General features: G+C 41.1%; 1 protein-coding gene across 1 annotated transcript; it reads right to left on the minus strand.

Annotated features, from left to right (window-relative positions):
* Nucleotides 1–362: 362 nt before the first annotated feature.
* On the minus strand, nucleotides 363–14,746 carry LOC118778355 (LIM/homeobox protein Lhx5-like). The gene is made up of 5 exons (XM_036529860.1): nucleotides 14,577–14,746; nucleotides 11,505–11,728; nucleotides 8,305–8,582; nucleotides 5,433–5,598; nucleotides 363–718 (listed from the first exon to the last, which is right to left on the minus strand). The coding sequence occupies exons 1-5, from the start codon at nucleotides 14,744–14,746 to the stop codon at nucleotides 363–365; spliced, it is 1,194 nt and encodes a 397-aa protein (XP_036385753.1).
* Between the last annotated feature and the right edge of the window lie 3,865 nt (nucleotides 14,747–18,611).

The raw sequence follows: 18,611 nt of genomic DNA on the forward strand, positions 1-18,611 counted from the left end.
TGAATCTTTTCAGTCTTCATTGACAGTATTGGTTAAATGCTGGTCTATTGACCCAGACAGAAAATGGTTTGTGTGCTGTTAAACTCAAAAGAGGAAACAAAGCCTGTTGTTTTGCACTCTGTGTCTTCTGGGTGCCTTGTCCGAAATACAAAATGCTCAACATCTTCATTCCACTCACAGGAACTTGAGGTTAAGGGAAGGTATTGGGGAATGGGGGATGGGGCAACCATGACCGCCCCTGGCAAAGTCCAAAGTCCGAAGTTCCTGGAGGGATCTTTTTGGAGGAGTGGGAACAGACCCCTTGCATTTTATTTTTTCACACTACTGTACATGTGGTACTGCACCAGCGTCTACCCAACCATCTACCACACTGCGGTGTCGCCCATGTCCTGGCCAGGGTGGGACAGGGGGGCGCTGTAGCTGGAGTTGCTGGCCAGGGAGAAGGGAGGGCTGGGGCCCCCGGTGAAAACCTCCCCCGGGACGGGGTGCAGGGGTCCTGTGAGGCCCGGCTCGGGGCTGGGCGAGTCGGCGTGGGGGATCATGTCCGTGTACCTTTGGTTGTCTGAGGGGTGGTGGCCTGAGATGGAGCCCTCCAGCGGGCCCTGCCCCGAGCCCAGGATGTAGCTGGACTCGGCAGGGGACTGGGCCTGGGACGAGGGGGGGCCATGGGAGAAGAAGTCATAATTGCCACCTGGGCCATAGTAGTCACCTTGGTAATCTAGAGAGAGGGGAGAGGAGAACACACATTAATGCTCCCAATTTCAAGAGTAAATTTGGGTTTACTGTGGCGGCAGTGTAGGATAGTGGTAAGGAGCAGGGCTCGTAACTGAAAGCTTGCTGATTCAATTCTCTGCTGGGGTACTGCTGCTGTACCCTTGGGCAAGGTACTAAACCCACAATTGCCTCAGTAAATATCCAGCTGTATAAATGAATGATATTGTAACTTACTGTACAATAGTCACTCTGGATAAGAGTGTCTGCTAGATGACACTAATGTAATGTAATGTAAAAACAATGCAAGTCCCAGTCAGGATCAGACGGATAGAAAGACTGTACTTAGGCCTTGGCTTGTAATGAAATCATAAGCTTGACCAATCCTAAAAAAATGTATTTGTGGGGTTTATGGAGGTTATAGAGGTTTTATGAGCTAGGTCAAGTTAGGATTTTTGCTGAAATGAAAAAGAAAATTGGCATGATGAATGTTAACATTTGCCACAAATCTGTTACACTCTGCAACCGAATCTGAAACGCTGCTGTGTAAACCAGACCAGTGTTACCATAACAGACGATCATCAAGGGGGCCAATTCCTATCACATTAAGTTACAGTCACAATCACGGCATGCAAAAATGTAAATCTACACAGACCATCAAACAGGTCGCTCAAAGCCAGCTGCACTGTATCAGAGAACAATTAAAAGATAACTGCATAAAGCATAGAGAGCAGTCGAGGCAGACGTAATGATAGAGCACTTTGCAGTTCTATATTAAATGAACAGGGTGTCAAATAAGGTGAGAGTGGATTGTCAGGGCTGGTGCTTTCCCTGCTTTATGAGTTATTCTCCAATGCCCTTGTTCACATGGGAGCGGCTGGGTCAATAACGGCCCACTGTTAAATGTCTGAGCCGTATAAATGATTTGTTTTTCATGAACCACGCAGCGGAGATGAAGAAGACTTGACTTCCAAAGATGGTGCCATACTTCTGGTAGTGGCGGATGCACTGACAGGGTGTTCACTGGCGTCCTCAGGCATTTCAGCATGTCCACTTGCCTTTGTCCCTCCTTCGATGCCAAAGTGATCGCGGTGCGGCCACAGCCGATTACTCAAACAGCCATTAATCTCCCCGCATCTCATCAATCCAGTTTATCTTAGCTAATTACACATATATATACCTCCAGTGCCCCCGCTTTCCGCTATTTGTCTCTCCACCTATTTATGTTAGCAATGCAAGAAATATCCCCCACAGCACTCCTGTGCTTTTCAGCGTCTAAAGCAGTTTGGAATTAAACAAATGGACCAGGTTTTCTCTCTTTCTGCAGCTAGCATGCAACACTCCAGCAACCCATACATTCTAGTGGTAAAGCTGTACATTGCAGTACGCTGTCAGATTTGATGCATATAAGCTCAGCTCTCTGCAGTACTGGAGGTTTCCTGAGCAAATCTGCTGTCTGTTTCCAAATGAATATTAGAAGGTTGGGGGGGGGGGGGGGGTGTACCATATGTGTGAACAGCAAACATAAGAGCCCCACTTTCTGAAAATCATCCTCCATATGCTAGGAGGCTGGGAGATAACAGGAACAGCTACAGTGTGAATGTAGTGCTGGACTAGTCTGGGCTGTATCTTTGTTCCCTCAGCTCAGAAAAAAGGGAACAGTGGGAAGAAAGAGGGAGGGAACAGAAAATAAGGACGATAAAAATGTGTGAATGGAGGTATTACTTCATTCATGGGTAATGCAAGGTTGTTTGTTCAGGGACTGTGGATGAAAACAAACCTTTTTGGCTAATTCTGGGCTATTTACAGAAATGTTGATTTATGTGCACTCTCCTTCTCAGATACACTCAAGAAAAGTAAAGTAAACAGTAAAGTTCAGGACAGCAACTTTGCAGCAGTTCATAATTCCTGGTTATGGATTCCCATTTGTTTATAAAGATCACAGTTCCTGAAATCTACAATTTGCATCAAAATTATGCTGTCGTCTGTAAGACGAATTTGTGATATTTAAAATATTAACATTTACATGGAAAGACTACAATTCTTGATTTTGTGAAAACGGTACTATATAATATGTGTTGTATGCAATATTTGCAAAGAAATGGAAAACATCCAGTAAATTCATCTTTCTTCATCAGTAACTAATTTAAGAAAACTTACAGTAGATAAGTCTGGGATATTTAACCAGTGAATCTTAACAGATATAATGAGAACGAGGCAGTTAGAGGAATCGCAAATGAATCAATGTAAAACTAAAAATGTAATATTAGTTTTTTCCCCATTTCAAAGAATATTTCTCATAAAAATAGACTGCGGGAAGAGACAAATCCTGAAATATTGCACTTTAAAAAACTGCAAGGTGAATAATTTAAAATGCTTTTTTGGTAAAGCATTGGAATCTTAATGCATTAGCTTAGGATAACTGGCTCAGAAGTGAAAGAGAGCCCTGAAAAGCCCCCGTTCCCCTGGCCGGCGCACAGCATTTTGGCATTGTGTTGTTGTTTGTCTCCCTGGGTGACGGGGGGCTGCTCGGCAGGCCCGGTGTCCCTTGGCGCGCAGATTAAAAGCTCCCGGGCAGGTCGAGAGCACATTCAACACCACGGCTCAAGCGCATTCCGCCGCCGACAGCCATGGCAACGCGTCTGTGAAGAGGCCACAGGAGCAGACGGGCGAGGGCGCGGGGGCCGAGGGAGACTTCACTGGGGGAACGTTTAACTGGACTGCACCATTATGCACAATTATGTGCCAGAGCCCAGTACGAGAGCCTGCATTTTCACCATCAATGATCAGATGAACATGTACACAGACTCGGAGATCAGCAATGACTTTGGAAAGGTTAGCTGGCTATAGAGGTCACCCATTCTGAAAACATATATATATTCTGTATTGCCCCTCAGTATTTGGTAAAGGACAGACAGTACAAGTTTAGAAATATGGAGTATGGAGGCCATCTGTGCTGAATGAGCACAGTCTTTAACAGCAAGGCGATAGACTGAACTGTCCCCCACCAGGAGGACCCTCATGAAGGACACTAGCTGGAACAGGAGTGACCATGGCATATTGGCTCTGTATTGTAGGCGGTGGAACAGGAGCAAGGGTAGTCCGGCTGGTATTTTGGTGTATGAGGAGTGACAGCAATGAGGCAGGGGATGAATGCAGCGGGCAGGTAACTGCAGGCACAGGTAACCATGACGCACCAAAAAGCTCAGTGAGATGGAGGCAGAGTCCACAGGTGGCCAAAGACCTGTCTGCAGGTGTCCACATTAAACAGAGATGTGCTGGCTCGGCTCTCGAGGGCTTAGGGGAAGCACTCAGTGCCCACACACTTTGGAAAGTTGCCTGGGCCAGAGCGGATGGCCTGAGCCACAGCTGACATGGCAGCATGCTGCAGCAGGGAGGAAATGAGAGAGTGAACAACAGCTGCAGAGGACAGCTTCGGACACACAGCAGGTGTGGAGCAGCACCACCGGGCCTGAGACCAGGCCTGAGACCGGGCCTGAGACTGCTTCAGCTGCGGCCTCTGGACCACCCCTGTCCAGAGGACCCACTCTAGCCCCAGGCCGACCCTGCATCCTGCTGCAGGAAAGGGTGGAGGCTGCGCGTCTGCACAGTGACTGGAGAGACCGCGTCCCTGGACTGCACACTCAGGGGTGCATACATAAGGCTCACCACAGAGCTGGACACAACATGCTGCCATTTATTTCATCAACAGTGACTGGCTTCAGCTACCACAAGCAGCCCTCTAGTTTTATTGCCCCGCATAAAGTTTGTAAAAAGTGCCCACCCGGTCTTCAGGATAGTTGGATCTCTCAGCTCTGTGTCAGATAAAGCTTTTCCATGATTCACAGTGCAGTGCAGTAACATTTTCGTGACCCAACCCAGGCAAAGCAACCTACAAATCAAACAGCTCAAAGCTCCACATTTACTGAGCACATGGGCAGCCATATTCCATCAATCAAATTAATCTTCAGACATCCTAAATTCATCTGGGCCTTTTTATTGAAAATAACCATTTAACATGTTCCCATGTGCAATGATGCCAGGTAATTCACTAGTGCCTCTTGTGATGATTGCCTAGCAGAAGCTAAATCCAGGAATACTACTTCCTCCTAGCAACTAGGCTCAATGCTTATGCAGTATGAGCAGAAAGCACGTTGTTTCAGTGAGGAGTCAGTGGAAATGGCTAGGATATTGTGCTGGAAAGCACTGCTGCTCAGTATAAAACAATGTCCTACACTCTGCCCTGCTTTCAGAGATGTGAGGGCAGTATGCAGCCTACATGTGAAAGACACTGCAAAGATAGCAGAGACCCTCTGGTGGAGTAAAAAATAATGATAACTGATGAATGTGTTATGTTCCATCTGTGCTCATTTTGACAGCCAGTCTTGTATTGCCAGGACTGTTGTCTCAGAGAGTCCCTGCTCGTGTTTGTCATGTCTGAGAAAATGAGAGATTAAAGAAAATGTGTAAAAGCCATACAGAAAAACAGACTCCCTATGGCAGTGAGGGAGAGAAGGAAAGCAGGCCATTACATTGGTATGTCTGTGGGTGTGAAAGACATAGGAGAAAGCCTTTAGAGAGAGAAAGCAAGAAAGAATGTGAGAAAGAAACAGATAGGCAAATGCTCAATTGTGAAAGAGAAACAGATATATAGATAGGTAGAGAGAGAGAGAGAGAGATCCTCAATCAGACCTGTATCTGCAGTGATCCTTGCAGCTTACCCCCATAGTAGCTGTAAGGCCCAGACCCTAGGATTTCTGAGTCCTCCAGTCTGCCACCTAGTGGACGCATTCTCCGTGGGCCCCGGAAGAAGGCGTGCCTTCGAGCTCCAAGGGCGCTCAGCTGCTTCATCCTCCGCTCTTTGGACCTTCGGTTCTGGAACCACACCTGCGAAGGTGGAGCGATCAGTAAGCGTCTGGTGCAAACACCACACACGCATACACACCAAACATCCTCAGTTTCTCATTGGTTAGCCTTATTATGTCATCATCATGAGAGAAGTTATTTTCTAATTTCCCTGCCATAAACATGCATAATAGATTTCCTCTCTGTATTATATGTGCTACATTTCTACTAAAGTAAATAGCTGCAGTTATAGTGTCCTGGTTTTTCTGACTTCCAAGCGAGAATACTGCATGTCATAATTATCAAGGCCACCAAAAGTCTTGAAAAACTCTGAGATGGCTGGCCTAGTTCAATTGTCTTAGCTCCACTGCTGCGTGATCAATGCTTCAAAGGTACCGAAGGACATCCTTAACTAAAAAAGGTATATATGTTCCTATATCAACAGCTCCTCATAGCATTACTGTGCAAGGACAGGCATTGTATGTCCTAAGTTCTGCATGCCACACTCAGAAAGCACCCTATTGAACCCAAAGAACATGCCAAATTAGTCTCCTGGTAAAGATGGTAGTGGGAAGATGGCATGAGAGTGCTGAATTGTGATGAAGAATGCATGCCAGCCATGAATACCACTCAGGCAATCAACACTGAGCAAAACCTCCCTGAAACAAATGTCTGGGTCTGGATATTGAGTGAATGTGTACCTGTGTGTGTGTGTTTTCTGATGCTGAAGTTTACAGGACTTTTGCTCATGTCAGCCCTTGTTTGTCCTGTTTTTCACCCTTGTAAACAGCCATTTAGAATCAGCCTAAGACCACATCTGTGATCATACTACAGCAGAAAAAATCACAGCTCTTTTCTCAGCAACCCAAATAAAGGAAGGCAAGTTTTTATTCTTTCAATATCTGATGTCTGTTACTAAGCTATATTGTTAATATAAATGTGTGTTGTGTATATCAGGCATTTCTAATTGTTTAAAAGAATTCATTCCCGCGTGGTCAACTGACAGCTGCAGCATACCGTGGTAAAAGGACCAGTATTTCCTGCCCAAACCTTTGCTAGCTTCTCACAACATTTTCCAGATTTTAAGGACAGCTCTGGTATGCTGAAATGTCTTGCTATCTCAGAAAGGTCACTCATTTCTCTTTGTCTGTGTTTTCCTGGAAAAGATAACATCACTGTGGTTGCCGCATTGAAATTGAAATTTAGCAGTACAATATATTGTTATCAGTGTTTTTTTTTTCTTTTTCTCATTAACAATGGCTGTTTTTCAATCCACAAATAACTACAGCAACTAGTTCATCATTTTTAATTAATAGATAGGCAATTTCATGCAGAGATGAGCAGGTAAGATTTTTAAGTACATGATCACGTTGAAAGCATGTGTCTAATCGGACAGGTTGATAAAGGCAATCACAAATATTTCTCATTTAGGCACCGAAAGCAGACACTAGAATATTTTAGCTTTGCCAGTGGACCATTACAATGATCAAATCATATTTAATATGGATTTAATGATGTAATATTTAACATGTAAGTATTTGACTGATTAAAAAGAAACAGATAATTAAACAGTTTGAAATGAGATTTTAAGAGAGATGGATGTCACCCCTGTGGTGAAGCAACTTTCAATAATGATTTTTCGACCCCCATAGGAATTCCAAAGTCATCTTCTGGCAATTTTGCGTTATTGTCAAAACAGGGAGAGAAGTAGATTTTTATAAAGATAATGCATAAGCAAGAAATTGTATTATATCATGGTATTTTACAGATCATGCAGGGGGTTATATTTTCAGAAATATCTGTCATTTGCAATAATTTGAAATAAAGATACTAGATGGATAAATGGTGACAAGAAAAAAACGAGATCACTGCACAGATAAATTCACCTGCTGAAAATTTAAAACAAATGGGAAATAGTTTTTTGCCAGGTATCACCCTGGGATTCACTTCTACCCTGTTTGATTTTATTAACAGATCAGCCACAGGCTCAAAAACACACCAGGAATGAGACCGACTCTTTAACAAGGGTACTACTGGATATATATATATATATATATATTTTAATCTCAATCCACAGTATTTGTTCAAATAAATTAAGCTATGAGTTTCTTCAGCGATTTGCAAATGAGAGTTCCTCCTCACTCTCGCCCCAACCCCCTACCCCCCACCCCCATTCAGCCATTCAACTAATTACTAATTCAAACATTTGACATTGAAATATTTCTACATCTCGCACAATTTACACATTTCAGTTTTTTCCTTTCTGCATATATTAGCCGAGATTTTCATTGAAATAATGGTCAATAGTTCAGTGCAACACATACATTCAACTTAATTTAATTTCCATTACCAATTTACACAGCCAGGACACAACATCGACAGCAAACAACAGTCCTACATGTCAATGTCAGGGAAAGATGTCAAGGCAGAAAAAATTATGTGGGTCTGAGTTCCCGCTCATCAAGGGGAAAAAACCTCCACAAAGGCATTACCCTTTATGGTGCATGTTTGCATATTGCTTCCAGTGAAATTACCGTACTCACAGCTATTTTCAGTTTTTTGCATTTTTTTACATAAATTTGTCAAAGGCACACCAACTAGACCATGCAGTTACAGATCCCTGCACCACAGAAGAGCAGCAGTTGGTTTATATTAATAATTGGACAGCCTTGTGTGGTTCTTGTGCTCCTACCACAGCAGGGCTAGGCCAATAAGATCCAGAAGCATTATGAAATAGTGAAAGCGTACCTGGATCACTCTCATGTTCAGGCCAGTTTCCTGCGCCAGCTGCTCCCGGATGTGTCGGGTGGGTTTAGGCGTAGCGATGAAGGCAGCCTTGAGCGTCTCCAGCTGTTTCGCTTTGATGGTGGTCCGTGGGCCTCTCCTCTTCGTGCCCAGGCTCTGCTCCTCATTCTCGTTATTGTTAGTTTCCTTATCCGAGGAAGTGGAATTGTCAGTTTCTTTCGGATCATCTTGTATTGGGTCTTGGAGGTCAGGCGACAAACTTCTGTCCGTACATGAAGACACTGTCGGGGTGGATGAAATAGTAAGCTGTTATGAAGTCGCATGGCATCATGCAGATGTGGTACTGTTGAGTTTCATAGTCATAGACAATTTTAATTCTGTTAATTTAAATAAAAAACACAGGGTTAGAAGGGGGAACGTCTTTGGGGAATGTCTTGAGGTATAGTGTGTAGCATTACATTTATTACTTTTATAATATTTCATTATTATAATATCGCATTTAACATATAACAAGCACAGGTATATATATATATATATATACACATATATATGTGTGTGTATTTTTAAAAAATATTATTATATTTCAAATATATTATTATTACATTTGAAGATACAGTCCTAAATCAAGTCTGACATTAACCACAGGTGAACAAACTCCTATGAGTGTGTTTGTGTATGTGTTTGTGTGTGTGTGTGGCAATGCATGTTTTCTAATTCACCAAGTGAAAGAACTGTCATACCTGCTTTGACATCATGCATATTACAAGTTGGAAATACTGTGGTAGTTCAGACGATTATCTTCAAATGTAAACACACTAAATTGTTGATACAATGGCATTCAGGATCAACCTCTGGATAATAATAAAGTAAAATAATTGTTGTTTATGAATAACTACGCAGATATGACATTATGGGTGTATTTCACAGAAAGTAATGACACTCTAGTGAAACCAAAATAGTTTCTTGTAGAAATATGGCCTTGACCCTAGAACTTACTGCTCATGCCTCCTTTCATTCATGTTAAATGCTTAAGCGTATGTGTAATTAAAAAAATAGTGTGTCACACCAATTACATTTAAACAAAGCATTTTATATGCTAGACATAAATATGGTATGACAAGTCTGAGAGAAAATTACTTTTGCTCTAGATACCTAGCAGAAAGTTGTAACCTGTATTTATGGTTAAATTAATCCAAATTTGTGAATTCATGGCAGAAATCCCCAGTATTTTGAATTAACTTGCTTTTATATAAACAGTGCATTACGGAGTAGGCCTACATCATGGATCATACATCATTACACGAGTCAATGTATTAGCATGCATTTCACCAGTATATGACACATTGTTATTTCTATGTATTTTATTATGTCAGTTGCAACATTATTTATTTAATTATAAACAAGTCGATTAAAGAATTATCGTAGTTGTGGGAGCCGCGTCATGTAAACCAGTCTGAGATTTCATTAATTTTACAGAACGCCATCAGTTTGCTCCATAACAGAGCCCTCTTGTTTCGCCGCCTTCGTTAACTGAGAGGGAGTTACGCATTTATATGTGACATTATTTTACGTAAGAGTGCGGGGCCTTTCTATAAAGCTTTTTTCAATCTAATGAGAACCACAACCATTTACAAGGCACATCAATAAACGCAAAAAAGCTATTAATAGACCATTTAGATAGTATTAAGTAACTGCACTGACACTAGCAGTTGTTATTGGTCCGATGCCAGTCCATGCCACGTGATATTTCATACAAGATAAAAAAAACTAATTGCATGGAAGCCACCCGCCCTCCTCTGTTTCGCCCTGGACAGTTGCCTAATGAATCAGAGATGCCGCACCAAAGTGTGGCGTTTGCGCTGATTGAGTTCAGTCACAACTGGTACAATGCTGGGCCACCATTAAGTCCTTCCAAGATGCCATTCAAGGTATATTGCAAAACTCGCCGGTGAGATAACGGATTCAACTGCGACGCGGGGGGCTGTCCATGGTCCTGAATATACAGGTACCGACGGTGCCACTACCATATCAGATTTGCGCCTGTTGGATGTTGTAAGCATTATACACTAATCATTGTGACTACAATACAATATTTGTGGGATTTGTTTGTCTGAACGTGAATGGATGTGAAAGAAAGGAAACGCGTGTGTAGCAGTAAAGGCCATCAACTGTTACGAAATGACTCGTGTTCATCATTCCACCTCAAGAGTTCCTGGAAAGGTGACCACCATACTTTCCATGCTTTTTGGCATGATGGGAAATACAAATTAAAACAAGCTTGCTCTACAGCATTAGGAGCTGAGGGGTTAGACAACTCTAAAAACGTCTAGGAACAGGTGCGTAACAGTGACTGTTTTCGAGATAACTTGCACATTTTCAAATAATACTACATCGCAATAGCAATGTGCGGATGTAACATTTCGTGATGAGAATCACCCGTAGCAACGCGCATCTTGCCGATAAAAGGCAACGCCCTTTTAATCGACCCTTATTTTCATACACGTTGAAGAGAAAATGGATGCATTTGAAAACCATCTTCAATAGGCCTACAGCATTTTAAAACAGAAAATTCCGCACATTGTGTCTTTTGCAACGTTTCTTATAATTTTTAAATGCAGGTGTTCAAAATTTCGGATCTTGAGACTCGTCTGTGTGTTCTGAGGACGGTTTGCTAATCAAATAAATGTCAAAGAATTGTGTTAAATTCAGCAAATGATACAGCGTAATGATTTTTTCCCCTAAAGCACTTGTAAATATTAAAATTTTCGTTTTGAATCTAACCGATCATACCACTGAGAATACAAATGAGGTGACCAGTCCTATCGAATTTCCTCATGTCAAACAGGAAGGTCGGCGATACAATCTAACTGCAAAGCTGTTCTTTTTTTCATTTCCAAAGGCGATCACATTTTTTAAAAAATCTTTTAATAGCTCTTTTCAGATTCAGACTAGTGCAGACACCAAAACCTGAAAAACCTGTTTGGAAAGTAGTAACAAAATTAAAATTAAAATTAGAATTGATTTCTGACTTTCATTGTCGGATCAGTTGCGGTAGACGAGTTGACGATCCAGTCTCTAGACCTACAATAGCCTAAAGGCTGAGACATTTTCATTTTCATTTTCATTTTCAATTTATGTTCTGTGATGTCGTCAATATGGTGACCAGTCAGTAAAACAAAAATGGACAAACAGGGTGACATTACCTGAGTTTAAACTGACTTCCTTAATCGTGCTGGTGTTGAAGTAATCTTCTTTACAAACAAACTTGTTTTCGTCTATTATATACAGCTCCTCTCCCGTGGACAGCTGTTTGTTGCAGACCATGCAAGTAAAGCAGTTCAAATGGAACACCTTGTTCCGGGCTTTTCGTACGAGGTCACTGGGGGAGATACCTTGGAGGCAACCGGCGCATTTCGTGCCGAACCGCCTGCAATTCAACAAGGGCAACAAAAGGCGAGTTAGACAGACATAACAGGCAGTTGTGAGTCGTGTGCTTGAACAACCCTTCACCTGGATATGATGCCTCGTTTTACGTTTCTTCAGGAGGCGATTGAATTAAAACTGAACCAAAACGGCAGTCTAATTGTAATATATGTTGGTTTTATTTCAAATTGTTTTGACCAGCTATCCGACCAATTGCAACTCTTCATCTCGCAGTTGTACTGCAGACGATTTTGACGAGCATCGAATTTACATTTAAATTATCTATGCCTTGGAAAATAACCGTTGGTGTTCAGCTGTCATGGTTCTTGTCAAATTGAAGTCTCTGCACTGAAAAGATTTTCTCCGTTTATGTTTTTTTTCGGCATAAAACTGCTGTGTGGCTTGCAAGAAATAACTGAATGTATAGTAATAGAAGAAACCATGAAATATAAATTGGTGGTGCGTTCCAGAGCTGGAAAAAAAATCAAAGGGGAGTTGGTGATAAGGTAATAATAGGAAGTTAATGTATAAGATACCCTAAGGCACATTGCAAAATATTCATACTGCCTCATCACGGTTATGAAACCTTTGTCATACAGTGTTGATGTCAAGGCATGTATAGCGCATGGTCTCTCGTTTATATTTTTTATCTTTTATACAACAACGTATATTTCTTCTTCACCCCCCTTTATGAACCTTTTTAAGGCTTGGTTACTTAAATCGGTTACCTACTACTTACATTTTGCAGTCGTAGTAATATGAAGAAGGAGGACAACGAGAAGACCTAAATGTCTTCGTATTGTACTGCAATATTGATTCTACATCTGCTGAAAAGTTGTTGTTTTTTTAATATTACTATTATCAGCAGTTGTCTGCAATGGCAATATAATCCTGAGAATATTTAAGCAATCTGGGATAGTGAATAAACCAGCCGCTAGTATTTAGGTGGGAATGTATAATTAAAGCCTAAATTCGTATATTAATCTTCCAGAATTGCCTCGTTTCCAGCTCGAGGCAGATTACAGTTTGCCTTAATTAACCCGACAACAATCATTCGTAATTAACAAAAAAAATAAATTAATAGCAATCAACTCAATGTGAGCAGAGATATCACAGGATTAGCTGGACTGACCGCTTTATCTCTCGAAACCATTTGCCTAAAGTGTAGAGAATTCACACATCTTTGGAATACACAAGGCAGATGATTAATAGTTTTTGGGGTATAGACATATTATGGGCTTTGAATTAGCCTATATATAACTGGAATTATATATAACTATATAGAAATGTGTTTCTATATATAATTCAAAGCCCGTATATAGGCCTATAATTAAGAAAAACTAACACAAAATAATATTTTCTTTTTTTTCCTTTTGTTTACCTAAATAACACTGATTGGGGTGGGGAGATGGGGGTCATGTTATTTTTCGCTTAAAGGCATACTTGTATGAGACTATGCTTATGAAATTTGTGGTGGCTGCTTGTATTACTTAACCAGCATGCAATTCAAATTGTTTCTATTTGTTACGATATCGCTCCATTTGCCTTTTCAAATGCATCGAGGGCTTACTGAAAAGGCCAAACTCTTACACAACAAATGGGCAAATTAAGGCTTGTATTGTTTCATTCCATTAATGGTTTCTTATTTAAATTCCAAACCAAATGAGCGTCCTCTAATGGTGTGGCAGATGGTCAAAGTTGTTTCGGACTGACAATTTCATCGAGAAAAATCCTCAACACGGATTGTAATTAAATACGTTTGCGAAATATGGTAGAGCATAATAATATGATAAAGTTTTTGCACCTTGTTTACATTACTAGACCGTGACAAAGATAATCATGTTCGAGGGGAAGGAAACGGGTATTTTCAAATACCCTTGAACCTGAACGAATCTGTTCACCTGGAATACAGGACAAAGAGGACTTCATGAACTGTCATGTAGTTGATTTCTGTTCCGACCACCTTGAAAACTGAGACATACATGACCATATTTTAATAATTCAAATGAACAAAACTCGAAATCAAAACATAAACCATTGTTACTGCACGTATAATAATAATAATAATAATAACGTTTTATTATCGTTACTGTTATTGCTGTTGTTGTTATTGTTTGTGGGGGTGGTTTGCATAATAAATCATACTTAAGTGCGTGGTTGCATGGCTAAATAAAATTAGAAGCGAATACTATCACGTATTCTTACTCAACTTATTAAAACAATATGCAACTGCTCGTAAATAGGCAACAGTATCCTAATAATTTGGCACAGCTACAAAATGCCTTTCCATCACCGGGAAATACAGCAGTCAGCTAAAACATACACATAAATTATAACTTTTTTCACTTCATAGTTTTATTCTTAACGGCAATATAACTCCATATTCAGAAATACAGGCTAGGCAGAAAATGCGCGTGGGGTGAGATTTCATGTTGCTGGGCTGATCAGATTAATGGAAGGGCTTTTGTTTCCTTCCAGCCCTTTACAAAAACACACAACCCAAAAATACATTTCGCGCTACGGAGGCAATTCCACCTGACAATTGGGAGGAGCAATACCAGCCTTCTCTGCATAGCATTTTAATAACTCGTATGGGTGAATCACCTTCTTAAGTGCACGTAATTAGCAAATAACTGTGAATGAAAATCATTTGGGAAATGCCATTATCCATGGCCGCACCAGGTCATATAAGCTGCACCATGTAAATCCAGAGATCTAAACAGTCTGTTCCACTGAGCGTAAAAGCCCCAAACAGCAAGTATCCCCAAGAGCAGGTCTCATTTCTGCAAGAGGTCGCAACTGAAGGCAACCCCCATGTTTGCTGTTTGGCTTTGCGAGGAGACGCTACTTACCTGAAGAAATCATTTTTGCAATAGATCTTTCCGTCCCTGTAAAAGCATTTTTCCGTTAGATTGCACTTGCATTCACAGCACTGGACGCACTTCGCGTGCCAGGCTCGGTCCAGCACGTTGAGCAGGAAACGATCCAGAATGGGCCGCTCGCAGCCCGCACAGTGCATCATCCTACCGCTGTGCAGGCTGGCAACCGGTGCCAACCTTCCCGCGCGGGCACCCCTGTCCGGATCGTGACCACACGAATTTGCGTGGAACAACGTCTTGACTCCCTGAAGAAATCCAATGCAAAGCAAATCCCCGCTTTCTATGTCTCCAGCGTGTGTCGAAACTGTTTGCCCTCCTTCCAAAGCTCAGAACTCAAATTGATAACCCGAAGTGCTACTCCCGTCTCGTACCCGTCATCTCCCGATCCGCCAGGACTGAGAAAGAGGAGTTAACAAGTGCACCCTGAATCACATGGATGGTCTTGTCTGCTGGCGTGAGCATAAAAAATGTCGTTTTATTTTCCCTTCCCTTTTGCTCCGTTAACTCGTTCGTATTCTTGTTAGTATTCAACTAAGTTTCTCGTCTCACTTCACGTCGTCCCTATTCGCATCACAGTGCACTCACTTTGAGGTAATTCGCGGATCCATATTCACATTTGGTGACGTCCGTGGTCACGACTGGGCATGGCCGGCCAATCAGAGCAGAGTCGTCATGGGGACACATTTAATTTATAACCCATACAAATTTTGCGCCGAGTTCAGGCTACTGGAAACAAACAATACCATACCACGTTTGTGAAGGCAGGCAGGTGTAACCTTGGCCAAACATACGAGAGAGTATTTTTATTCAGATTTTATTCATTTTAGTATGTTCATGACACCACAATCACCTAAATCACAAACGTTATCCTGCTGTTTTTGCATGGCGTTCTGGTCCTTTTTACATTCAAGACAACTTTGGTAGAGCTTTCAGGGCTAACACCTTCTTTGCACAAAAACAAAAGAACTTTTCCAGCTACACACAGAGAAAGAAAGAACTGCATTTTGGCAGCAGATAGTTTTGAGAGAAACCACCCTTGAACCAAAGTTAATTTTCAAATCAAACAATGAAACTGTCTTATTTTTGCACGCTACTTTATAAATGTGTCGACGCTTTCTTTTAGGGGGTTTGACTACAACCACAAAATGTAAAATCAAGGTATATAGCCTAAACCTCCTTTGTAAAACGAACCATATTTTTTAAATTAATGTGGTGAGCATAACCGTTAATAACTGTTGTACTCGTTTACTGTCGTCGTTATGTATGTTGTGGATTTTATTCACCCTGCAAAACGCTTTATTTGGGTAAAAAGGCGGGGGGTTGCTGTCAGCCCGCACGCTTTTTGTCATGCAGTATTTAGAGGGAAATGCACAGAATTAAGACGGCGGGACTCCCTTCACCAAATAGAATGGGAGGGATCGACAAGCGGGTTGACAAAGCAGACGCAAATGCAGGGGGATTTAAATATTTAGCTCGTCATTTCATTACCTGCTCTCAAACCCGATCCGGTGTGCCCGGGATTTGGACGCACATCAGGCGAACCAGGGAGAGAAAGGTGTTGAGAGCGCTGTGAACGAGTTATTCAAGACATAAAGTTTTATTATTATTATTGTATTTCAAGGATTCAAATGCTATTTCTGTATTTTTGTAATGTTATTTGATCTCACAGTGTCTCACAAATCATAGAGATGACATGTCGGGTGCTGGTAGGCCTAATTGTCGAAGTTTTTTTTTTTTTTTTTTTTTTTTAATTTATGCCTTTGTGTATTGGCTTGATATGTAATTACTAAACCTGTCATTTAAATTATTCGTAAGTACCACTATATTAGCAAACATGTTGTATGTGTAATTCGTTGAAAATGGAAAGAAATGGTAAAATATATGATTTAATGTTTTTAATGGCGACATAATAATAATCATCAACATTCTTCTTCTTCTTCTTCTTCTTCTCCTTCCCGTATTGCTAAGGACAAGTAGTATTAAAAACAATTATCCTAACCCCATGAAAACGAGATAACCAGAACCACAATGGTAATAAATGAAACAATAAGATATTAAACCACCAAACAATATTCTGAATTATTTTAATACATCAGCGCTATTTAATGCTCTTATAATATGACGAAGTTTACACAGAGAGAAACTTCATAATGAAAAATGCATGTAAATTTCAATCAAAGTGAAGCCGGTTTAGAACAGTCCTGTCATCGGAATCTTCACTGTTTCCTTTATTAGTGTAATCATTTATTATTTATTTTTATGTTGCCATTGCCTTATGCAGAGACCGCACGGAGCATACGACCCATTTTCAGCTGGGATATTTAGACAATCTGCTGTGTAGATTTTATCTGAGTGGAACGATTTGCCAATCGGTCGTAACTTTCCAAATGCACAGGACGTTCCATTCCCTCAAAGATCTAGTGAGGTGGAAGCACCCTCAGCGATTAGGAACCCCCGCCCCCTCCCTCAAATACACACACACACACACACACACATTTCACCGAAGAATAACCCCAGGTGTGAACTATTTCACAAGAATATATCTCTGCAGAATTAGAGACAACGACACTTATTTCGAACAACAGCCTACACAACACTTTTCGAAAAGGATAGGATATTTGTTTATTTACTGTTTGAATTAAAGGGGGGAAATTGAAGCAGCACAAAGCGGTTTGTCCTGTGAATGACACGTTTAAGGAAGCGTTACACTTTCATTACACATTGCATCATTAAAATAGATTGGTAATATTATAGGCCTATGTGTATTTACCAAGTTTCTTTCCCCAAATAATTATGTGAAAACGTCTTCAGTAATGCGAGCGGGATATTGTAAAGATGAACTTTAACAGATCTGAAGTAATTTGCACGTTGCTCTGTAATTTTACGAGCGATTACCTCATGAACACCCTTGTCCCCCCTGCACAGTACAAATACCTGCTTATTTGAGTCTACTTGTTAAATCCTCAAGACAGTTTTGTATTTGTTTATTTATTTTTACTTCATTGCCTCGATATTTAAGCAAATAGTTTTTCTGTTGATATTGAAATCGTTGGCTTCATTATCCATCTTGAAGGTGTGAAGTAGTGAATCTACATAAGAAAAAGCTGCAATTTTCCCTATCCGCGGGACGCCGTTCAGGTTGTACAGAGAGAAAAGGGAAGCCCGTAGGCAAAGCGCGCACCCCCGCCGCAGTGAGCTTTACTCTCGCTTGCGCCCTTTATCCTTGTCATTGAACGTGATTATTATTTATTCGTGTTGCTCCTAAGCGTGCCCTTGACTTTCCGTAGGTTATTTTTCTAAGAATGTTCTGAAATCTAATAATTAAAAGACAGTTTTAGCGAAGTGGAGTGTTTTCAGCGACAACAAATGCTGATTAAATTGAATCTTATTCTGAAATGAACAGGATCAAAAAGTTGCCATCGGTAGAAGTAATGCTTTGAAAAGTAATCATTTGGCTGTCCCTGGGTAATTGCTATTATCATATACTATTTTGCTACGAATTCTGAAGTTCTTCGTTGGTTTGAATTAATGTTTAGAACATTTTTTGTAAGAGTCCTGTCAAAATAAGAAGACACAGGTTTTACAACTGCACACGTTTTAATCCGTAATCATTATGTGTGGGAAAACGCGCATCTGCACCGGCACTTGAAGTTGGAACCCTGAGCGACTCGCTGTTGTGTTTGTTTCTTTCTTTCACCGTGTTGAATAGCGTTCCCTATTTATCGCGCTTCCCACTTGCAACAGATTCCAACTTGGCGTCGACTGAGGTGAGATTTCAAGCCTTGTCCAAGGTGCTGAAAACACTTCTGCGGGTTTTCTCTGTCCCCCTTCGTCGTACTGTATTGAGCCGAATATGGGTACCAAGATTAGACACCTCTCTCGAGGTGGAAGCCGACTCCCATCGCTCCCGTTTTATTACGCCGACTTTCAGTGAAGCGCTTTTCAGCTGGTGCTGCTCGTATTCTTTCTGAGAAGAGATGTGACAACGACCTTAAAATTCAGAATGTA

Source organism: Megalops cyprinoides, chromosome 5 (genome assembly GCF_013368585.1).
Source record: "Megalops cyprinoides isolate fMegCyp1 chromosome 5, fMegCyp1.pri, whole genome shotgun sequence".
Lineage (NCBI taxonomy): Eukaryota > Metazoa > Chordata > Actinopteri > Elopiformes > Megalopidae > Megalops > Megalops cyprinoides.